The sequence below is a fragment of the Mesocricetus auratus genome, unplaced genomic scaffold, assembly GCF_017639785.1.
Source record: "Mesocricetus auratus isolate SY011 unplaced genomic scaffold, BCM_Maur_2.0 Super-Scaffold_100009, whole genome shotgun sequence".
NCBI classification, from domain to species: Eukaryota; Metazoa; Chordata; class Mammalia; order Rodentia; family Cricetidae; genus Mesocricetus; species Mesocricetus auratus.
This window is the reverse complement of record NW_024429193.1, coordinates 1,479,577-1,500,719: the sequence shown is the minus strand read 5'-3', so window position 1 is coordinate 1,500,719 and position 21,143 is coordinate 1,479,577. Positions and strand designations below refer to the sequence as shown.

The 21,143-nt window shown below is 40.9% G+C and overlaps 2 protein-coding genes across 7 annotated transcripts in view; one reads left to right on the top strand and one right to left on the bottom strand.

Moving 5' to 3' along the window:
- The window catches only part of Srsf11 (serine and arginine rich splicing factor 11), a 29,161-nt gene extending 8,678 nt beyond the window's left edge, over window positions 1-20,483 (bottom strand). For 3 of the 6 annotated variants that reach the window (XM_013123107.3, XM_005083471.4, XM_005083472.4), the window contains exons 1-6: window positions 20,340-20,482; window positions 11,245-11,441; window positions 6,844-6,977; window positions 2,953-3,062; window positions 2,063-2,155; window positions 1,541-1,590 (exon numbers count right to left, since the gene is read on the bottom strand). In XM_013123107.3, the coding sequence (XP_012978561.1) occupies window positions 1,541-1,590; window positions 2,063-2,155; window positions 2,953-3,062; window positions 6,844-6,977; window positions 11,245-11,441; window positions 20,340-20,429 (674 nt within the window). In that variant the 5' untranslated portion in view covers window positions 20,430-20,482. Of the gene's footprint in view, window positions 1-1,540; window positions 1,591-2,062; window positions 2,156-2,952; window positions 6,978-11,244; window positions 11,442-20,339 lie in introns of those variants that run through there. The other 3 variants (XM_013123108.3, XM_040751541.1, XM_040751540.1) reach the window with 3 other exon arrangements.
- A 22-nt stretch (window positions 20,484-20,505) lies between these two features.
- The window catches only part of Lrrc40 (leucine rich repeat containing 40), a 36,986-nt gene continuing 36,348 nt past the window's right edge, over window positions 20,506-21,143 (top strand). Inside the window, exon 1 of the mRNA XM_005083470.4 lies at window positions 20,506-20,720. Within this exon, the coding sequence (XP_005083527.1) occupies window positions 20,567-20,720 (154 nt within the window). The 5' untranslated portion in view covers window positions 20,506-20,566. The remainder of the gene's footprint in view (window positions 20,721-21,143) is intronic.

Genomic DNA, 21,143 nt, shown 5'->3' with positions numbered 1-21,143 from the left:
AGTGCTGAAAGATGTGCCTTTAAGTGTTTACATATACAAGAAAAACAAAACAACAACAACAACAACAAAAGCCAAATAAACCCACCAAACTAGACAACAGTAATCCATGGGGGAGAGCAAGATGTTGTCCAGAACATGTATAAATTGTTCTTGAGGTGTTTAAGCAGGCAAACATTTTGCTGCCAACACTCATAACTGTGAACCAGCTCCTTAAAACTGTGAACCTCCATACCCACACTTTTGCTTGTATGCATGCCAAGCCCCCTGCCAAACAGATCCAAAAAAATTCTTTTCTTAAAGAGTGCTGGGTGTGGTGGCACACTCCTTTAATCCTAGCACCTTAAGAGGCAGAGGCCAGCCAAAGCTATATAATGAGACCCTGACTCAAAAAAAAACAAAAGTAAGAAAAAGTGGGCTATGTGGACAGTAACTTCCAAGTCAAACTGATTATGTCCTTTGCCTTGCCATGTTCTCCCTTCCCCCGCAGTAATAGTGACTGACCAACTTCAGGAGACATGGAATAGAGCTCCAATTTAGTTTACAGGTGGAAAAAGCCTATGAATGTTACCATCACACAGAAGAGAATTTCAAGTACTGTGTAAGAGCACCTGAGAACATGGTAGTGTTAGTTACCTAATAGGCACTTCCTTCTCAGCCTCACTTTTCCAATTCCCACCACCCTCAGGGCTCAGCCTCTGATCAAAAAACCAAGTTCTCTCTCTCTTGTGGCACCTTCCTTAGCACCTCTCTACCTCCCCCATTTGAACGCACATACTCTGCTACAATGAATGTTGAATATTGACTACAGAATTTTTTTTGAGGCAGGCTCCTATTATGTAGCCCTAGATGGTCTGGAACTTGCTATTTAGACCAGGCTGGCCTCAAATTTAGATCACATGCCTCTGCTTCCCCTCCCTCAAGTGCAGAGATTAAAAGCTGTGCGCCACCATGCCTCATTCTAATGTCTTATTTTGTTAGAATCATCAAAAAACAACTTTCAGGCTCTCACTTTAAAACAAGCCACTTATAATTTATTAGGAAACATCAAAACAAAACCTTTAATATTGGGGTCTATTTTTGGATTTTCTTTCTTGTTTCTATAATGTGATACATAAAAACATATTAAGAATGACATTATGAGCCGGGCATTGGTGGCGCACGCCTTTAATCCCAGCACTCGGGAGGCAGAGGCAGGTGGATCTCTGTGAGTTCGAGGCCAGCCTCCAAAGCCACAGAGAAACCCTGTCTCGAAAAACGAAGAAAAAAAAAAAAAAAAAAAAAGAATGACATTATGTAGTTATGTACAATGTAGTTAACTCTCTTTCTATTAACAGTAACTCTTCCCAAATTAGTGTAGTGGTCTATGTCTGGAGTCACAGCAGTTGGGAAGTAAGTACAGGAGTTTGAGGTCAGGCTGAACAACATAGTGAATACATGGCAAGGCTATGCTACACAGTGAAACTTATCTCAAAAAGAAAACAAAGTAAGTGTTCTCTAGACAGTCACACAGTACATAACCAAGGGAGAGGAGAATGCTTACTTGGGATCAACGGTACTCATAAGCTTCAACAGCTGGTCTGCAGCAAGAGACTTAAAAAAAGGAAAAGATAAATACAATGAGCAAAGAGATGATAAGTGATTGCTATTTCATTTTCTTAGTTTGTTAATAAGTTCTAGGACAGACTGGCAAACAGTGCAAGGCTCTGTGTACATCCTTGACAAACAGGTAAGTTCACGCTAAGATTCCAAAGACAGGTGGTGTTTGTGGCTGCAGCTGTGGAAGGAGGGCAGCAGTCATCAAGAGCAAGGTTGACCAGACAGATGCATAGGGTCAGCTCTTAGGCATCTAAAGACTATGAGGAACCAGAACACAAAATCTGAAACTCAGAATAACGGAACATCTCCACAAAGTAAGGCCTTTGAAATAAAGTATTCTTTAAATGTTTAAAGGACTAATGATCCATCATTCAGTGATCATTTACATCCCTTTCAAACAAGTTAACTAATGAAATAATACTCTCCCACAAAAACAAACTTACAGATGAAAGCCAGTGAGACATACCTGCGAGTTCAAGTTTGTTCCCGGAAGCCCAAGAGCAGCAAGGGCGGGATCAAGAGCTGGAGCTCCCAATGCAGCCAGGGGAACAGCGCCAATCTGCAATGGTCAAAGTTTTCTTACATAAAACTTAAGTTTCTATACTGGGTCAGACAATGTCTTTGTCATCTATATAGGTTATGACTGTACTGTTGTAACAACTCAATGGTATAAAACTGCTATGGTTCAAATTCTGTCATATATAATATACATGAAGGTGTGGCCGGCAGTTTCTCACACCTGTCCATATAATGTCCGCCTCTCTTTTCTCACAGAACATTACCCTTTGAAGACTTACAGATGAATGAGCCTTTCAGTGGAGCTTCAGTGTATGCCAATTCTAAGTACTCATTGCACCTTCAACACACACTTGCTGGCTGTTGGGTGCCATGATGATGATAAGACCCCATATACTCTCTTCTGGTTCTTGTTAGGTGACTGCTGTATGGACTCTGACCGAGGTAGAGGGCTTCTTTTGGGAGCCCCCTTGTCCTGTCCTCCCAGTGAAACACTCAGTCATACTTTCAAAGTGCAAGTCTCAGCACTAAGTCCTCTGGTCAAAATGCTTGTGTTCTTGTTCTGCAGTATTGTTCCTTACTGGGACTGCTATACACTCATTAGATGTAGTAACCTCCTATTCACTAATCATCCCTTGTTTCTTATTTATATTCCTAAGATCCTGTCTTCCTGACACAATTTTTATTCAAGCACAATTAAATCAACACAATCATGTAATATCTGATAGAGGCAGTCTTGACTTTCCATACACCAGTGATGAAGTCCATTTCTTATTGTCAATCACTATCTCACAAACACCAAATATGATCACTCTTTCAGAATTCAATGGCATTAAGTACCTGGGTAAGTGGGTTGGGCGTAGGCAGGAGTCCACCACCAGGCAGAAGACCTGCCACTGCATTAGCTGGTGCCAATAGTGACAAAGCCTTAGTCTCATCAGGAATAACTCCTGCAGAGAAACATCCTTGCATGAGAATACACCCTCTTGTAAGACAGAAAACACACAAAAACACCCAGAAAATGTCTCCCTGATACACCACCTGAGTTTGTTGAAAGTACTTATGTTCGCTAAAATATAAAGTTTGATCTCTATGATTATTTATCATTAATTTATGTCAGAATGAAACTTCAATGTGTGAAAATTTGTTTCCTTTTTCTCTACAATGGTTAAGTTTCTAGAGTAAAAAAAAATAGCACAATACACACTACTGTTTTGTTAACACTGCCAAGATTTCATCACCTGTACTCGATTTTTAAGTCATGAACCAAACGTAAGCAAGCACAGTCGGTTCTCCAGGGGTGTGCTCTCAACTTTCAAAAGCTGTTTTATGAACAACGACTCGTGTCGGCTGCTTCACTATAAAGCACACAGAAAAATCAAGATACACAAGACAAAAAAAGTTTGATTTAGGGGTTAATAATATGGTACAGTTACTATGATTTTCTTTACACCTACCATACAAATTTTGTAAAAATTAAAGAAGGAAAGTATGTAAAGGAAATATTCTGTTGGAATCAAGAGTAGGGCTTTTGCTGACTCATGACATGAATATGAATGTTTCTGAAGGTCTCTGAATACACAGGGGAAATGTGTGTAGGGGGAGTGGGAAGAAGAGGAGGAAGTAAGGGAGGTGCAGAGTGAGGGAGAGAGGGAAGGGGGGAGAGAGAGAGAGAGAGAGAGAGAGAGAGAGAGAGAGAGAGAGAGGAGAAGAAGAGAGGGAGAAGGAAAGGGAAGGAGGGAGGGGGGAGGGAGAGGGAGTGGGTAAAACATGGCACATTCCTTACCTGTACAGTTAAATGCTTTAGGTTCCAATATGTGCCATGCTAACCATATCAAAAAATGTTGCTAGGTAGTGTCAGTTTAATATCTAACTTGTTCAAAACTCCTTAAGCCCAACACAACATGTATGCCTGCTTTTAAAGCCTAATCTGTGTATTCAGATAAAATTTAAAGGTCCTAAGACAATTTATGTAGACAATTTAAATTCTATCCAACAGCAAAAGCCCTATACAGATGGATTAATCTGTTAATGTGCCCAAGCCCCCAAAGTGAGAGTTCAATAATACAATTAAACTACATATTTGCAAATACCAGTAGTATTTCTGTAATACATATTAAGAAACTGCATCTCATTATAAAACATACAATATGTACAGGGCACTTAAGAGAAACTGGATAAGCTGCAGAAGAAAACTGTTGGGTGGTATTTTCAGCAGGGCCTGGTATATAGTTCAGGCTGAACCAGGGAAAAGAACTGTAAAACACAACAACAAAAAAGAAAAACCACTGTTAAATAAAGGTAATGGTTCCTTCCACCTACACTGAGAAGTGCCGATAATATAAACAAATGTATACTACACAGCACTGCTATCTTGCTTGTGTCAGAGCTGTCATCAATTTAGATACCAAGAGTTATGGAGGGAAGGGGAGAAGATCATTTGGATATAGGGCATTAATGCATTAATATTAACAAACCTACAAAGATTAAGGGATAATTTTGCATGCAAAATTATGTCTCAAGAGGATATACTAAGTATCAACATCTTACTCAAATTAGTGCATTTGCAACATTTCTGGCAAACTAAAATCCTCTTGAATTTATTGTGAGACACCTGAGAGAAGATCTGCATCCATTAAAAAAGTCATGCATCTGATCCTCTGATTTAAAAAGGACTAAAAATAAAACTACAATTTAAAAATAGCAATGAGGCCCCTCACCAGTTAATTCTCATGCGTCAAGAGTATTTTTTTACTGCTGCTTTGATAGAACCATGAAATACTGCATGAATGTGTAGAAATGAAAGAAAAAGAAACAGACAAAAGAAACAAACATTAACCAAGGAACCTAGATGCCCCCAAATCCATTACTATTAAGAGCACCTTCCATATCCAGCTATCTCTACATTTTACCAAGTAAGACTATTCTTACCGTATACCTTTGGTCTATTGTTCTAACACACTGACCAAGAGTCAACACCAAAGTGTTTGTTAAGGGCTAAAACCAGAGTGAATGGCAACAAAGGGATCGAACACATCAGTTTACTTGTGGAGGTAACATTAATACAGCACATCATACCACAAATTAAAAGTAGCAAAAACAGATTTCTGAACTAAGCATTTCTATAGCTCTATACATACTCCCAAAAACCTCACTTTCAAAAACACATCTACAAAAATGTCTATGGCTTAAATAGTTATAAAAACCCAGTTATATGATATGCTATATTGCATCCCAGGCTCATTACATTTATGGCTAACTGAAGTTCTCTGCACATTACTCACATGGCATGACCGTTTCAAGACCTACTGTCTACTTTACTCATCCTGAACTGAGTTCTGTAAGTTCTCTGTTGGTTTAAGGTGGTGGTTAAGTCTTATAAGAGGCACACTGAAATAATAGGAATTGCTTATCCAAAATATACTAAATCAGCTTCTGTCTTTTCTTTCATAGAAATATTGTTACTAGCCTCACATCTCACATATTTTAACACCTTGGTGATAGATACAGTTACCAAAATAGCATGCCATAACTCATCTCTGAATATAATTTCCTTATAAAAACCAGAGGCAATTCTCTATGATAGACATTTTTCAACTTGCACAGCTATGATGGCAAATCTTCACATTTGTCTTCAATTATCTAAGAAGCATCTAAAAAGCAACAATTATAAGATACTGCTTCCACTGACCAGTTTATTGAAGAAGGGGAAAGCATGTAGATCCTGGACAGTATATTAAGTTATTAAGTTAAAATTCAGTAACATGTCATAGCAATGATTTCCCCATTAAAGATTTATAATTACCAAAAACAAACCAAACAGCAGTTCACTGGGAACAAGCTAATGTAAAATATGCCTTAGAAAAGTTTTACAAAATGGCATTAAAATAGTGCCGTCCTGTCAGAGTGGCTTTTTTAGATCCAAAAACCTGCTCATTTTTTTTTTTTCTGTCAAATTACTTTAACAGCCTAAAATGTAAAAAGAGAGAAAATGCAGTTAAGAAATGGTGACAGCAGGAAAACACTTGGGGGCTCGAGTGCTCGCTGGTTTAGTTAGTGTCTAGAGCCTGCAGCTGCAGAGCACCCACTGTGTCCAGCCATCTGGGAGGTTTGCATGTGCCTTCTCCACTACAAAAGTCACACACACAACAGAGAGAAGAGTTCATTATTTTGAGATATTCTAGAAAATATAACAAGAACAAGAAAATCTGGCATAAAAACATACACCCAGTGCCCATCTGGCACCTAAACTATAGGAAATCTTAAACTTTTCCAAAACTAAAATTATTGTAACCCTTGGTATACTGGAATTCATGTGGGGTTTTTGTTTTGAGTGAGAGAATCAAGGAAGTAAACTGACTTAGCTATTGATTTACAACAAAAACATCATGCATTTATTTGAAGATTTCTGTGTAAGAGTGACATGGTATAATTCTTTACCTTTGGGACTTAACATTAACATATCTCAGAGTCTTAATTAGGAATTTGGTTTTAATAAACATAAAACATTTTAAAGACAGCAAAAAAGTTAATTACCTTATAAAGCAGACTTGATTTCTAAGTTTTAGAGTAAGAAAAAAAATCTCCAGGTAAGAATTATGGAGTGCAGTATAACAAGGGTTTCAAATGAATGCTCAGAGTTTAACAAGCTAGTGATGCTTACTCTACACCTACACTGTGGCCGATGGCCAGGTAGGGGTGCCCACGTAGGTAGTGAAACAAAGCACAAACCTTCAGCATATGGTACGACTATCAAAGCTCTGTCAACGAACACAGTGTTTGTCAGATGCTGTGCCACAACTGCTGAGTCTGGGTCATGGAACTTAACAAAGCAGACACGAGAGGAGACTGGCAAAGGCGAGTCACTAAAAGACAAATAAACAGCATTAGAGAAAAATAGTATTGGCTACAACACAGATATATCACCAAAAGGACAACACTCAGGTAAAAATTCAGACATGTTAATTTATTTTAACCAATTAAAAAGAGAAATGTCCTGATGACCTAACAGAATGAGATGCAGTGCAGACATGCTCCTATAATCACCACTTAAATTGTAACACAGCAATTCTGAAACTATTTAAGTCAGAAGACAGTGATGTATCATTTTAGTGGCTGTGCATACATGTGTTTGAGTTGCTCAAACCCAGGGTAGGCACTGAACCATACATATGGCTCCTCATTCTCAGTTCTAACACCAACTACCTTTAAATGTGAGTGTTTTGGCTTAGAAAGTTTTCATTATAGCTAATCTCTCAGTGTAAAAATTAAGAATTATTTATTTCAAAGGTAAAACACCACAGAAAAGCACATCTAAGCAGCACAATGGCACAAGCCTATAATCCCCAGCACATAGGAGGCTGTGACAGAAACTTAACGTCCAGACCAGCTTAGGCTACATTGAAACCTTGTCTGAAAACAACCAATCACTCCAAGCATTCTTTTTGTTTGTCTGTTTGTTTTTTAGAGACAGGGTTTCTCTGTGTTGTTTTGGAGCCTGTCCTGGAACTCACTTGGTAGACCAGGCTGGCCTTGAACTCACAGAGATCCGCCTGCCTCTGTCTCCCGAGTGCTGGGATTAAAGGTGTGCACCACCAACGCCTGGCTCACTCTAAGCATTCTTGACCTGAACAATAAACTGATTCCACAACCTGACCCTCTTCACTTATATAAGAATTCATAATCAGTTTAAATAAGGCTTTGTAGTCTGAAGCACTTTCAGAGAAAATAAGCCATATACATGGCCAACTGAACATGTTATGTAGTACCTCCTACCCATACTACACTTTAGCAAGTCAACAGCACATTGGTTCCATAGACAACTAAATGGTAAAGTTCACGGTCATGAAAAGATAATGCAGGGGCTGGAGAGATGGCTCAGAGGTTAAGAGTACTGACTGTTCTTCCAAAGGGTCTGAGTTCAATTCCCAGCAACCACATGGTGGCTCACAACCATCTACAATTCAATCTGGTACTCTATTCTGGTATGTAGGTAGAACACTGTATATGTAATAAAGAAATAAAGAAATAAAATCTTAAAAAAAAGAAAAGATAATGCAGAATAGGCTTTTTAAGAGATATAATAGGAGCTGGAGAGATGGCTCAGCGGTTAAGAGCATTGCTGCTCTTCTAGAGGATTAGAGTTCAATTCCCAGTACTCACATGGGAGCTCACAACTGTAACTCAAGTTCTAGTGGATTTAACTCCCTCACAAAGACATGCAGGTTAAACACCAAATGCACATAAAAAATATTCTTTTAAAGACATAATGGGCCAAATTCGACTATAACATTCTGTAAATGCAAAGGTGGCATCTGGAGATAAGTTCTCTAAGATAGTAACAATCTCATAGAGCTTGGCTATGAGAAAACCATCTGTGGGGAAAACCCTGCCCAGGTCCCTGATAGTACCATATCAAGGAAATCAGGGTGTCTTTAATTCTTCCTGACTTTGTGAATAAGAACTCTGGGTAGAGAACCAAGCAACAAGGTAACTGCATCCACAAGGCTGAATGCTCAGTGTTTTTAAAAGGAGAAGGATTTTTTTTTGAGACAGGGTGTTGTATAAGCTCAGGCTGCCCTGGGAAGACCCCAGATCCTTCTGCGCAGCTCCACCTTCCTGGTGCTGAGATAACAAGACTCAACATACATGGTTTAAAAAAAAAAAAAGTGTTTGTCTGAAATATGAGAAAAATTTCAATCAGAAACAATGAAAAGTGTTCTAGCATGAATGCTCAGGCACCTGTTTTGTTTTTTCCTGTCACTGATTTTTCACTTTAACCATTACATTCTAAAAGCTCTTCAAAATGGTGTTGCCTTATGTTCTTAAAACCCAACAGAACAACACCTTAGGAAATCATAGGCATTCATGATTCCTAGTCTTTATCACTTGTAACTGTTGTCTAACTGTGGGGAGGGGGGGGGGGGAGAAGGACCAGTTCTTAGATTAGAAAAATGGCTGAGTGGCTAAGAGCACTTGTTTTTACAGAGAGCCCAAGTTTGACTCCTAGCACCTACATGGTCACTGAAAACAGTCCATAATTCCAGTTTCAGGGGGTCCAATACACTCTTCTAGCCCCCAAGATACCAGGCATAAACATAATACAGACATTCATGCAGGCAAAACACTCATACAGAAAATAAATCTTTGAAAAAAATTCTTGAGGTATATGCAAGATAATATATTTTTTAAAGAAAGTCAGAAAACATTGCCTTCAAGTTAACTACTTCCCATTTACCAAACACATTTTATTTTATATAAGGACCACATATAAAAGCACAAGTATCTTTTACCCCAAGAAGCAAAATAAGAATAAGAGTTCCCTGATGTTTCTGTCCTGCTGAAAGAAACATCAGAAAATTAATGAACCCTGGTGTTCACTAAGTACCCACTGAATCAGAATCCAGTTCCCAGGAGTGACTTCTTTCCTAAGATCTTCCATGGTCACACAAGTGTAAGAACTTATTTAGGCCATCACACTAACCTTTTAACTCCACCGTGTCAGCCATTTCTAAGCACAAGTTTTGAGCTTATACCCCCTGTGGCCCTAAAAGCAATACAGGTAACAAAAGTAACATTCACTTGAGATCAATTTTTGACTTCATATGCCTCTTCCTTTAAAATGCAATGCTGAATAACTCAAGAATCTCCGTCTATGAAAGGCTGAACTTAGCCTGGTGACAGCAGCAGTGCGACAGTTTTTATATAGATTGAGGAGTTGAGTACACTGTAACACAGATCACCTTGAGGGATGAGCCAAGCCTGCAACCACTCAGTTTATGGTGGCATTACCCAAGTCACCACATAGAGACCAAACTCAAGTTTATCACAACCTCCTTTAGGCATTTTACACCAACTACGTCAACAAGAAAAAAAAAAAAAACAATGCAACACCCACTTCTCTTTGTTATCTTTTAAATATAGTATAGAGTAGCTTTGGAGAACAAACAGTATTTTAAAGTGGGTGGTTATAATAGAACTTTTAGTAACCCAAAGGGCTCTATAGACTATAAAGAGTTATGTCACAAATCAAACTGAATGCATGATTTTCTGCAGTTTTACTATTAGTTTGGTGTGAGAAAACTGAGTAACAGAGAGCATCGATTTCTTAGGGAGAGCATGCTCCCCTAAGGAATTTCCAAAGCCAAGATTCTCCTCAAAATAACAGTGGATCCTAAAACTCTACACACCCCACGCAAACTGGTACCCAAACCTTGTATATTTTCTCTAAAAGTTAAAAAGACATCAATGCCAAACATTAACAGTTACATGAAAATATTTCAAGTAGGCAGTCATGAATATGTATTAATAACTAACACATAGGCCATATGATCAACTTTGGCACGATCAGTGATTACACAAACAACAGAAGACTGTGAGGATTCTAATTTCCTATTTAGAATTTGAGACATCATAAACCCCAAAATTTGGTTGGGAGTTTTTACTAACAGTAACCACTGTACTTTTACTAAGCTTCATAATTCTTTGAGGGCAAGCAGTTATTTCAACTTCTCTTTGTAATTCCTTTGTTCTTTAGAGTGAACATATATTTACTTAATACTATTTCAATAAAAACAACTTTCAAAACAAAAAAGAAAACCACATAAAACCTAATTCAAATTTCAACACTCTGAAAAAAATCCCTTCACGATTAATTTATAAATCTGTACATTATTTAAACAACATACCGAGATTCAGCTATAATGAATTTCTAAACTATGTAAAAAGTTAGCATTCAGGCCCAAGGATTTAATCTGTCAAAGGAGGGAGGACGGTAAATGATCTTTGATGTTATTTCCTATTTCAAAAATCACTGAAGACCAATCCTTAATTATTTCTGAATACCACACAAGCATTTACATCAACTGACCATACCAACTTTATTTCCTTTCTAACAAAGCACAGCATTAGTTTTCCTATCAAAGGGGGATTCAACCAAAAGATCAAGTGTTAAAGTAAAATGATGGTGTCGACAACGTCAGGGGAAAAATGTTCCTGAAAACACCACTGGGGCGTTCATGCCGGGCCTGCGGCCTGGCGGGCCCGCGGATCTTCCACGCAGGGCTCCGCGGGACCGCGCGCCTCGCCTTGCCTCGCCGGAAGGGCCGCGGGCCCCAGTGCCCCGGTACTCACTCCGGCGGGAAGAGGCGCAGCTCGTCAATCTTGCCCAGGAAGCCAAAGAGCGTCCGCATCTGCTCGGAGCTAGCGCTCGGGGACACGTTGGTCACTTGGATCACCTCGGTGCCTCCGCCTGGCCCGCCGCTGGGGCCGGGACCTGGGCCCGCCGCGCTGGGGACCACGGCCGTGCTGCTCATGGCGCGGGCTGCCTCCTGCTCAACACATCAAACACAAGACAGTGAGAGCGCGCGGCACCGGCCGCCGGCCGCACACAAACGGCCGCCGACCTCGCGCAGCGCTGCCGGCCCACAATGCCGTGCGCCCACCCTCCCGCCCGCGCGTGCGCCCATAGCCCGGAAGTACGCGTCCAGTTTGTGCTCCCACAACTGTCCCGGCTGCACCCACCCAGCCGAGCCACCTCAGAAATGGTTCCTGTGCACTCCACACAGAACCCGAAACATTTTCAGGCAGAATTCCCTCACCTGGCCATGAAAACCTCCAGTAAAGATAGTTTAACACACACATGCCCTGGCACTCTGTACACTCACTGAATTTTGGCTTACCTTTCCAAGAGAGTTTTACAGTTCTCCAATATATAACAGTATAGTATATGTTCAGCAGTTTGGAATACACCTGCTTTAACACGCGTTATTATTCACTACAAAAACAAAAGAAAACAAAACCCCTGCCTTATTTCTTCAGCCCCATCTGAACTACTCTGGTTCTCCAACACAGACACAAAAATTATTTTCTCTATTCCTTTATACAAGCCACGAAGTTCCCTCATCTCATTTCACTGCCACCACCTGTACTGCCTTGTCTGCTCGTAACAGCACTGCCTATGTTTGTTATTGAAAAGTTTTCCCCAGTACAAAGTCCGAAACAGTTACTGTCCAATGAGCATTGAACACCTGAACACTCACACCAACCTACTTTAGTCCTACAGGGCACACCTTTTTGACTCAAAATTTCTGAGAGCTAAAATAAAATCTCAGACTTTACACTGAGACTTACAAATCTCTACATTGGTAAATAGCTCTCAGAGACATGGCTCTGACTGGTTTCCAAGGTCTACTCACTTAGTTCTTAAGTACAGAAGGCAGAAGCTGATTAATGTGCCTCACCAGAGTTACAAACACCATCACTCACCAATGTGTCTTCCATGAGCGTTAAGTTGGTTTCTTACTGAATCAGACTTACCACTCGCTGCTAACTAGATCCTTATAGCTCAATGTTGTTGGCATCAGAGGTGCACACACTACATCACACATATTATAATAGTCAATGGCAGAAGAACAAAGAGCTCAATGACAAGAGCTCAAGCTTCTCTCTCAGTTTTTCAATGTTATTCAACATTGACTTAGTCGCTGTGGCAGTGACATGGAAATCGTTTACATTGTTCTCCACTTCAAACATTTTTACTGCACTTATTTATTGTATATGTGCCATGGTGCCCCTCACTAGGTCAGAGGACTACTTGCAGGAGTTGGTTCTCTTCTGCTTCAATCAAACTCCTGCCATCAGTGTTGGCTGAGTTATTTTGCACTAGTTCCCATTCTACACTTAGGTATATAATATGCTTGGTGTTCAGTAATAAAAATTACAAATTCCATGATAAAGTATTTTAATTACAGAATCTGATTTATATATAACTTACTGAAATACTAATCAATGGTGTTTGATGTAGAGAGACTAGTAAAAAGTAATTTTATTTAAATGATTATTTTCAAATGTTTAGCAATTTCAAAAAAAGCAAAAACTTCAGGGAAGATTAGCTTAAATACATTTCACCTCAAAAAACTACTGCCTTTCTGGTCAATCAAATAATTAAGTGAAAAATAACTTTGACTATCACTACAGATCTACTAAATCAAATAAACAGTGAATGTTAATGACTTTCACAGAATATAGCTAAGGGTAGATGACAAAACTATTAAGATGAACAGCAAATGCAATCAATCTATGCCAGTTTAAATGATTCTAAGACTTGACAAAGAAGGCAAAAGGGATACAGAACCTGGAAACAGACACTAAGTTCTTTTCTCTTCACCATTTCTCCAATATCATAAAAGGCACACCAAACTCAAATTTCTTCAAATATTAATTATCTGCTTATTCCTGGGATTTCCAAGATGCTAGACGTGTAACAGAAAACAGCCAATGTTCCCACTCTCTTAAAACTCAGGTGTATGACAAACTTTCCACAACAAACACAAAGATGTAAGGAACACACATGTTAATAAGACAGGGCAGAGGCAGAATCTGTTCAGATTTTAGAACATGGAAAGTGCCAGACATTTGCCTTGTGGATTTCTCATTTTATAGGCTTTGCAGGAATGGTCAGCTTTCTGCATTGCTACACTAGTTGTCATCTAAAGAGTATGCACCTGAGAATTACACAATTGAGTCACAAAAAAATTGCAAAAAACAAAAACAAAAACAAAAAAACACCACTCATGCTTTAAATAAGTGTATGCTTTTATGTTGGGCCACATCCACACCTATCTAAGAGTACCTGTGGATAACAGGTTGGATACTCCTACCCCCAGGAGTATGAAGGTTTCAAGAACCATGCAAAGGAAGGTCATTAACCCATCTTTTCAAGTAAGTTAGGGAAGACTTTGATCTGTGGTCTTCCATACCTCAGGCTGGCCTGAAACTCACTGTGCGGCACACACAGACCTGCCTCTGCCTCCCAAGTTATGAGATTACAGTATGCTCTAGGATGCTAGGAGCAAGGTGCTAGTTCCCAATACTGTGTTTTTTGTTTCTTTGTTTCTTTTTGGGACAAGAATTTCACACCGTATTCCAGGCTAGTCTTGAACTTTGCAAAAATTCTCCTGCTCAAGCATTCTCACATGCCTTAGAGTACTGGCATAAATAACTACACTCAGAAATAAAATTATACCTGAATGACAAATATTATCAATCTTACTAATACTCTATTTCTAATGAAACCTTGGGGAAAAGTCTTGTAAAATCTTGTCCCAAAATGTAAAACCCAAACCAAAGAAAAAGAAGTAACTGGTCTAATTATGTGGCTGGTATGTGCATGCATGTGTGTGTATGTTCCTGTGTGTAGGTGTATAGGTTAGAGGCTGACACTGGATACCTTTCTCAATTGCTTTCTACTCCACCCACCTTTAAATTTGGCTTTCAAAAGCATTTTAATGACAGAGGCAATTTGTAAGCCATGATGAGAACACTCACTCTGAAGTGCCTCATTCAATAACTCCAAAGTCCATATGAATGCATGGGTGCATTAAGTGGGGACGTGTGTATACACAGCAGATTATCTTTGATACAGAGAGCTCTTCTGTGATACCTGGTGTGAATATTCCTGCATACCTTGTTTTTGAGATGGAATATCTCACTCACTGCATCTTGGAGGCAGGTCACCATCAGCACTAGTCAGCTACCTGGCAAGCTCTAGAGTGCCTCCTGTCCCCATGTCCCCAGTGCTGGGAACAAGCACTGTTCCACCAGGCTTTGACTAACACAAGTGCTGGGGATCCAAACACAAACTTCACTGAATGAGCCATCTCCCTAGTTCCACAATGCAATTTTTGTGGCACCAGCAGGGACTAAAACCAAAAATAAACCTAGTACCTTACCTCAAAGCTTTTATCCCCACTGTTGTCTAGCAGTCACTTGTCATAATTCTGGAAAACTATTTAGAAACTAGGAAAGACTAGTGATTAGTTTTAGGATTCCTCTATTATCTGACAAAATCTTCTCATTTTGGAAACATTATCCTGGGGCAATACTGCTTTATCACTTACATGGAAAAGTTAATTTATGTAGCATACTTTATTATTTCACATTTTAACATGACAATGCAAACTTTCTGCTATAAAAATTATGCACTTAATGTTAAAACCTTAAGCTATATGAATACAGAAAAAATTGATATTTGTAAACCATTAAATGATACTAAAGATGCCCACTCTTCCCAGAGAGACAGGTGTTCTGCAGCTTTTGAACAGATCTGGGCTGTCCAGGCATCTGACTATCAGCACACTGGTAGTTACTAACAAGCAGCTCTGATACATGGAGAACACTGCTTAAGGCTCTAACTGTTTCACACAAACACAGGAACATATCTTCAACAAACAATAAATTAAAATTACTGTGGCATGCCTCAGAAGATCAATGCATGAATACACAAAATGCATACTTGTGGCAAAGGATAGACACAGAAAGTAGTAGTCTGTAAGTGCCATTAGCCACAATCTGCTCAGGCTAAAGCCTAGAGAATTTGAATGACATTATCAAATAAGTAGTTTGTGGGAGAGAGGAAACAAGGAGTTAGGCAAGCAAGGCCAACATCTCTAGGGTGGAAAATGAACATCTGTATTAACTGTAGGTAATTTGAGTGCAGAGTGAAAAACACATATTTCTAGAATGATGAACATCAAGGAAGAGTTTACACGTTTGCAATGAATTTAAATGTTCACTAATATATGTCAATTTCTAAGTAAATATACCTGTGAGATGGTCAGTTTGTTTGTGGAGACAGGTTCTCACTCTGCAGTCATGGCTGATCTGGAGCTCATGTAGTCTAACCTAGTCTCAAATTCAGAATGATCCTCCTGCCCAAGTCTACCAAGACTGAGGTTACAAGCATGTGTTCCAATGCCTGGCTATAATTGTCACTGCAGTATTTTCAACAACGGAGAAAACAAACAAAACAGCTCAAGAAGAAAAGAAAAGGTGGGTCCCCATGAATCATCATTTGTCAAACTACAAGGATGACTAGAACGTGCAGATATTTGATTACTAAAGCTTAAATTAACACTGATTGGTTGAGATTACCAATGAACCATCACATTATTTATACCTTTTTGTTTATCAACTTAAATTGATGCTAAATATCTCAAAGAACATATCATGTCTTACTAAACAATAAGAAGCAATAGGACTTCTCTGCTCATATTGGAAAGTTAGTTGCCATTTATAAACATTTACTTGTGTCTTTTTAAAGTACAAGAAGTTCTAAACTGAATCCAACTCAATAAAATTGTTTCCAGGGGCAATACGCAGTCTGATTATAAACAGTGGATCATGGGTAAAAACCCCTTTTCAACATTATAGCTCTGTAGCAGTTTTGTATGTGTATAAGATAGTGGCCTAAATCTACCTCTACATTATTTCATTAATTTAAAACCACTGCCAAAATTTATACCACTCTTACATACAACTGATATAAAGACCAATATTTTAAGTCATAAAATATTAACCTTAGAGGGAAAAGACAGAATAAATACCATACTGTCTGTTAATAGTTGGGAGCAATAATCTTTGGGAATTAGAGGAAATGTTTTCAGAGTAACAAATGGGTGTTACTTAAATGGTACAAGTTGTGCTGGCTCATCACCACCATTTCTTCCTTTCCTTTCCTCAGGATGAAAAAATAACAATAAAAATAAAAAAAACAAGTATTTGAGATTTTTAAAAATGTCACGAACTCTTCCACTTTTCTTCAAGAGAAAAGGACAAACTAAAAAAACTTTTTTTAATTAAAGGAAATGAAAATAGCATTTCCCATATGGTAGTGGACTAGAATTGCTTAGTATTGAAGATAGAGAAGATTAGACCATATATTCGAATCACGATGACTGTCTTAGAGCAGTGTAACTGTTTTATCATTCACAAGCATTGAGAGAAGCAATAAATAAACAAGCAGAAAATCTCAAACACAACACAATTTCTTCATCAAAGCCAAGCTGGCCACAATTTCAACAACAATAACAAAATACAAGTCAAAGCTACATTTGAAATTGTGGGAATAAACACACTACACATGCTCTACACATGAGAAGCCAGATGTTATAATCATAAAAAGACACCAACGGGCTGGAGGGATAGCTTATTTTTCATAAAAGTAAACTGAGAAATGTCTGCAAAGCAAGTTCTCTATGCTTGCTTGAATTTTTGCAAACAAGTGTCTGAAAAATCTGCACAAATTTATGTCCTTTTCTCTTACTATAATTGAAACTACTTATTTCAATAAACCATCAATTGTAACTTTCATCTTTGAGAAAAGTCTAATATATATGTAAATTTTCATGAGTGATAGAGCCATCTTAGAAAATGTATGATTAAATTTTAACCATAAGGACAGATTACTCTATCTTTATTTGATAATAGGTCTTACTTTCTGTCATGCAACAAAGTAGCATTTTTGGATGACCTAATAGCTAATTTTTGGTTTCTTCTATTAAGACATTAAATAAAAATGCATATAACAAACCACAGCCAACACTTCTTTTTTTTTTTTTTTTTGGTTTTTACGAGAGAGGGTTTCTCTGTATTGTTTTGGAGGCTGTCGGTCCAGCCTGGCCTCGAACTCACAGCGATCCTCCTGCCTCTGCCTCCCGAGTGCTGGGATTAAAGGCGTGAGCCACCACCACCCGGCATCACAGCCAACACTTCTATAACAAAAGGCAGGTGTGCCTACTTAACTGGACAGAGGACTCCTTCCTATTCCAAGGAGCTGACGATAGAACCAAAAGCCTCTGCAGGACATGCAAGTGCCCTATCACTGAACTGCAGCCCCAGGTTTTTGTACTACTTCAATAATGCAGGATGTCTACTTTAAAAAATGTTTTATTTATGTTTATGTGCACCATGCATGTGCAGGTCCTGGCAGAAGGCAACTGTGAGGTGTTCAGGTGGGTGCTGTGAACTCAACAGGGTCTTCTGGAAGAGCAACAAGAGCCTTCCAGTTGCTCCCATATTTTAAAACCAGCAAGTACTCTGATTTAAATGCCACCACTGAAAAAGGACTAGGTGTTTAATTTTAAATGCATCAGTCTTCAAGCAATTCAAGATTCATAACTCAAAGGGCTAGTTCTCAAGCCTATAGCCATAGACATTTTATAAACAAGGTCAATTCATGGATTAACTTCCGGTTTCCATCAATTAACAATACACAATTTTCCCAACGGCAAGAATTTTGACTACCACTTCTTCATTCTCCTCATGCTATATAAGCATAATACACAATGTATTATGAACTTATATTAGTTAAATCTTTATGTCACTTCATATCTATTGACATATAAATATGTTGGTTGTGGTGGCACAGTTTTGATCTTGGCACTTGACAGGCAAAGTGTATTTCTTCAAGTTCCAGGCTAGCTAGGGCTACATAGTGAGATTCTGTTACACACACACACAAATACATTCAGGTGAACTGCCCAAGTGATGCAGAATTGTCGGACCACCCCAAGTGTACCTTTCAACTAATACCATTCAATTGTCCTCAGTAGAATGACAAGAGTTACGGAGACTTTTTTTTTTTTTTTTGCATATGCTCTTTACATTTAAAAGAAGGAAAGAAAAAGTTCGGGGCTGGAGAGATGGCCCGGCGGTTAGTGTCTTTTCAGAGCACTGAGGGTGGAAACCTGCACTCCCATGGCGGCTCACACTCTGATGCCTTCTTAGGACAAAGAAGTGAGCACCCCACACATTAAATAAATAAACAAACAAATACAATTTCTGTGACGGCTAACATTATGTTGATGGCTATGTTTAAAAACTTAAAATCTCAGGGGTGGGGGGATGGTGCCCGATTTAATCCCAGCACTCGGGAGGTAGAGGCAGGAGGATCTCTGTGAGTTCGCTGCCAATCTAGTCTACAAAGCTTCACAGAGAAACCCTGTCTCGAAAAATCAAAAGAATTAAAATAAAAAATTAAAATCTCTGTGCTTAAGGGAACTATACAGCAAAATTAGTGTTAAGGGCTATTAAGGGTTTAATTTTTTTTTTTTTTACACTGCCGTTTCTACTTCTCGAAACAAGCTTGTTTTCCACGAGAGGACCTTCTGCTCGCAGGAAGAACAAATTGTAACTGCGTACTCTTTGCCTTTATAAACCCCTGACTGAGGAGGCTGGGCGCTGCGTTCCGGATTCTCGAGAACCCGGTGTACACCTAGCGCCATTACCTCTATTAATGTCTCCTGTTAAAAGTTATTAATGGCCGGGCGGCGGTGGCGCACGCCTTTAATCCCAGCCCTCGGGAGGCAGAGGCAGGCGGATCTCTGTTGAGTTCGAGGCTGGGCTGGACCGACAGCTAAAACAATACAGAGAAACCCTGTCTCGTAAAACCAAAGGGGGGGGGATTATTAATGGTCGGAGTGGTGAAATCTCTTAACGACCCCAGACCCATTGAAAAAAAGTCCGCGCCCTCGTCAGATCTCAGCAGGTAAAGATGTTTACCGCCAAGCTATAGGACCCACTTGGTCTAAAAAAGAACAGACCCCCCTCAAGTTGTTCTCTGACCTCCAGGGGGTAACCAACTACCGCACGTAAAAAAAGAAAAAAAAAACCTACACGCGCACTCAAAACACACACACAGACCCCGAAGTTGAGAGGAATGTTGTAATACTACAGCCAAGATCAGACAAAGAGATCGGGTGCGGTGCTGGACGTGGAACCCACGGCCTTGCCCACGGTGAGCCAAAGCACGGTACCCTCCTGGGTGGAGCTACACCCCCCCCCCGGGCGTCCCACTCTTCCGCAGGCGAGGAAATCAGGATATCGTAAACACCCGGGACGGATGGGGGGGAACTCAGCAGCGAACGTCTCTTTACTGAACCAAACTCTTGCGTTTCCAACCAAAGTTAAATGCTTAAAAGATTTCCACCGTCGGGAGATGACGTCTTAAAAAAAAAAAAAGTCTTATGCAGCGATAAGTGAGACGTGAGCTTCGCAAGCGGGGATGGGGTGGGGAGGGGTGGCGCTCAGCGGCATCAGGTGGGTCTAGAAGCTTCGAGCGGGCCGCCCGGCGCACGTCTGCACCAGCTTCGTGCCTCTCGCCGTCCTGCGCTGCCTATCCATCCACTCGAGACAACCGCTTTGCTGAACCCGGCATCCCTCAAGCCCGCCACCCAGGGCCGCCCAGGGCCGCAGGCCGCCCCGGGTTGGGCCGGGCCGGGCCGGGCCGGGCGGCGCCTCGGGTTTCGTCGGCGCCACGTTCTGACGCACCGCCGGTGGGCAGCGCACTCCGTCCCCGGCCGCGCCGCGTAGGACCTCCCCCCCTCCCGCCGCCACCCTCAGCCCCACGCCACCCGGAGGGCACCCTCGGCCCCGTGAGACGCGCTTACCCGAAAAAAGTTTCTCCTTAGTGCGAGGCTGCTGAGGGCAACGGAAGAGCTCGTCGGTCCGACGGCCCCGGGAGCTGGCGGTGACGACATCAGCGCGCGCGCAGCAAAGGGCACGGAGAGCCGGAAGGGGCGGGGCGAACCGGCCTTGGCGCGCTGTTTTGATGTCACTGCCCCGCCCCCGGGGCCGGGCTGGGCCGGGCCGGGGCTTCCGGGCTGAGGTTTTTTGAATGATGTCGCGCCCGCTGAGAGCCCCCCGGTTTGACCCTCGTGCCGGGTTTCACAGAGAGGGCAAGGACGGTGGCCCCTCAGTTCCTCAGGGCCTGCTGAAGGCGGCGAGGAGCAGCGGGCAGCTCAACTTGGCGGGAAGGAACCTCGGGGAAGGTGAGGTAGCGCGCCAGCCTCCTCCTACTCCTCCTCCTCCTCTGGCCGGGTCCCCCGGGCACCCACCGGCGCTGGCGTCTCCTGGGAGAGCATCCGCTAGGACTGCCGCCCTTACTGACGCGGACTGTTGACAGAACGCGGGATACACGCCTTAGTTGGGGGTGGGGGAGCTGCAGGGTGTATGATTTTTTTGAGAACGTTCTTGAGAGACCCGTGGAACTGACCGACAAAGGCACAGTTCTGCGTACTTCTCTAGTTATACTTACCTTTGCGGTGTGAGTGTTTGGTAGGAGTGGTCAGGGGCAGTGGGAGGGGGGAATGAGAAGTAAGGCATTCTTTCTGTAATATTTTTTTCTACTCGCATAGATTTAGAATCTCCTACGTTGCTTCTAACAGCGCACTTGTGTATCCATAAGGCAGACC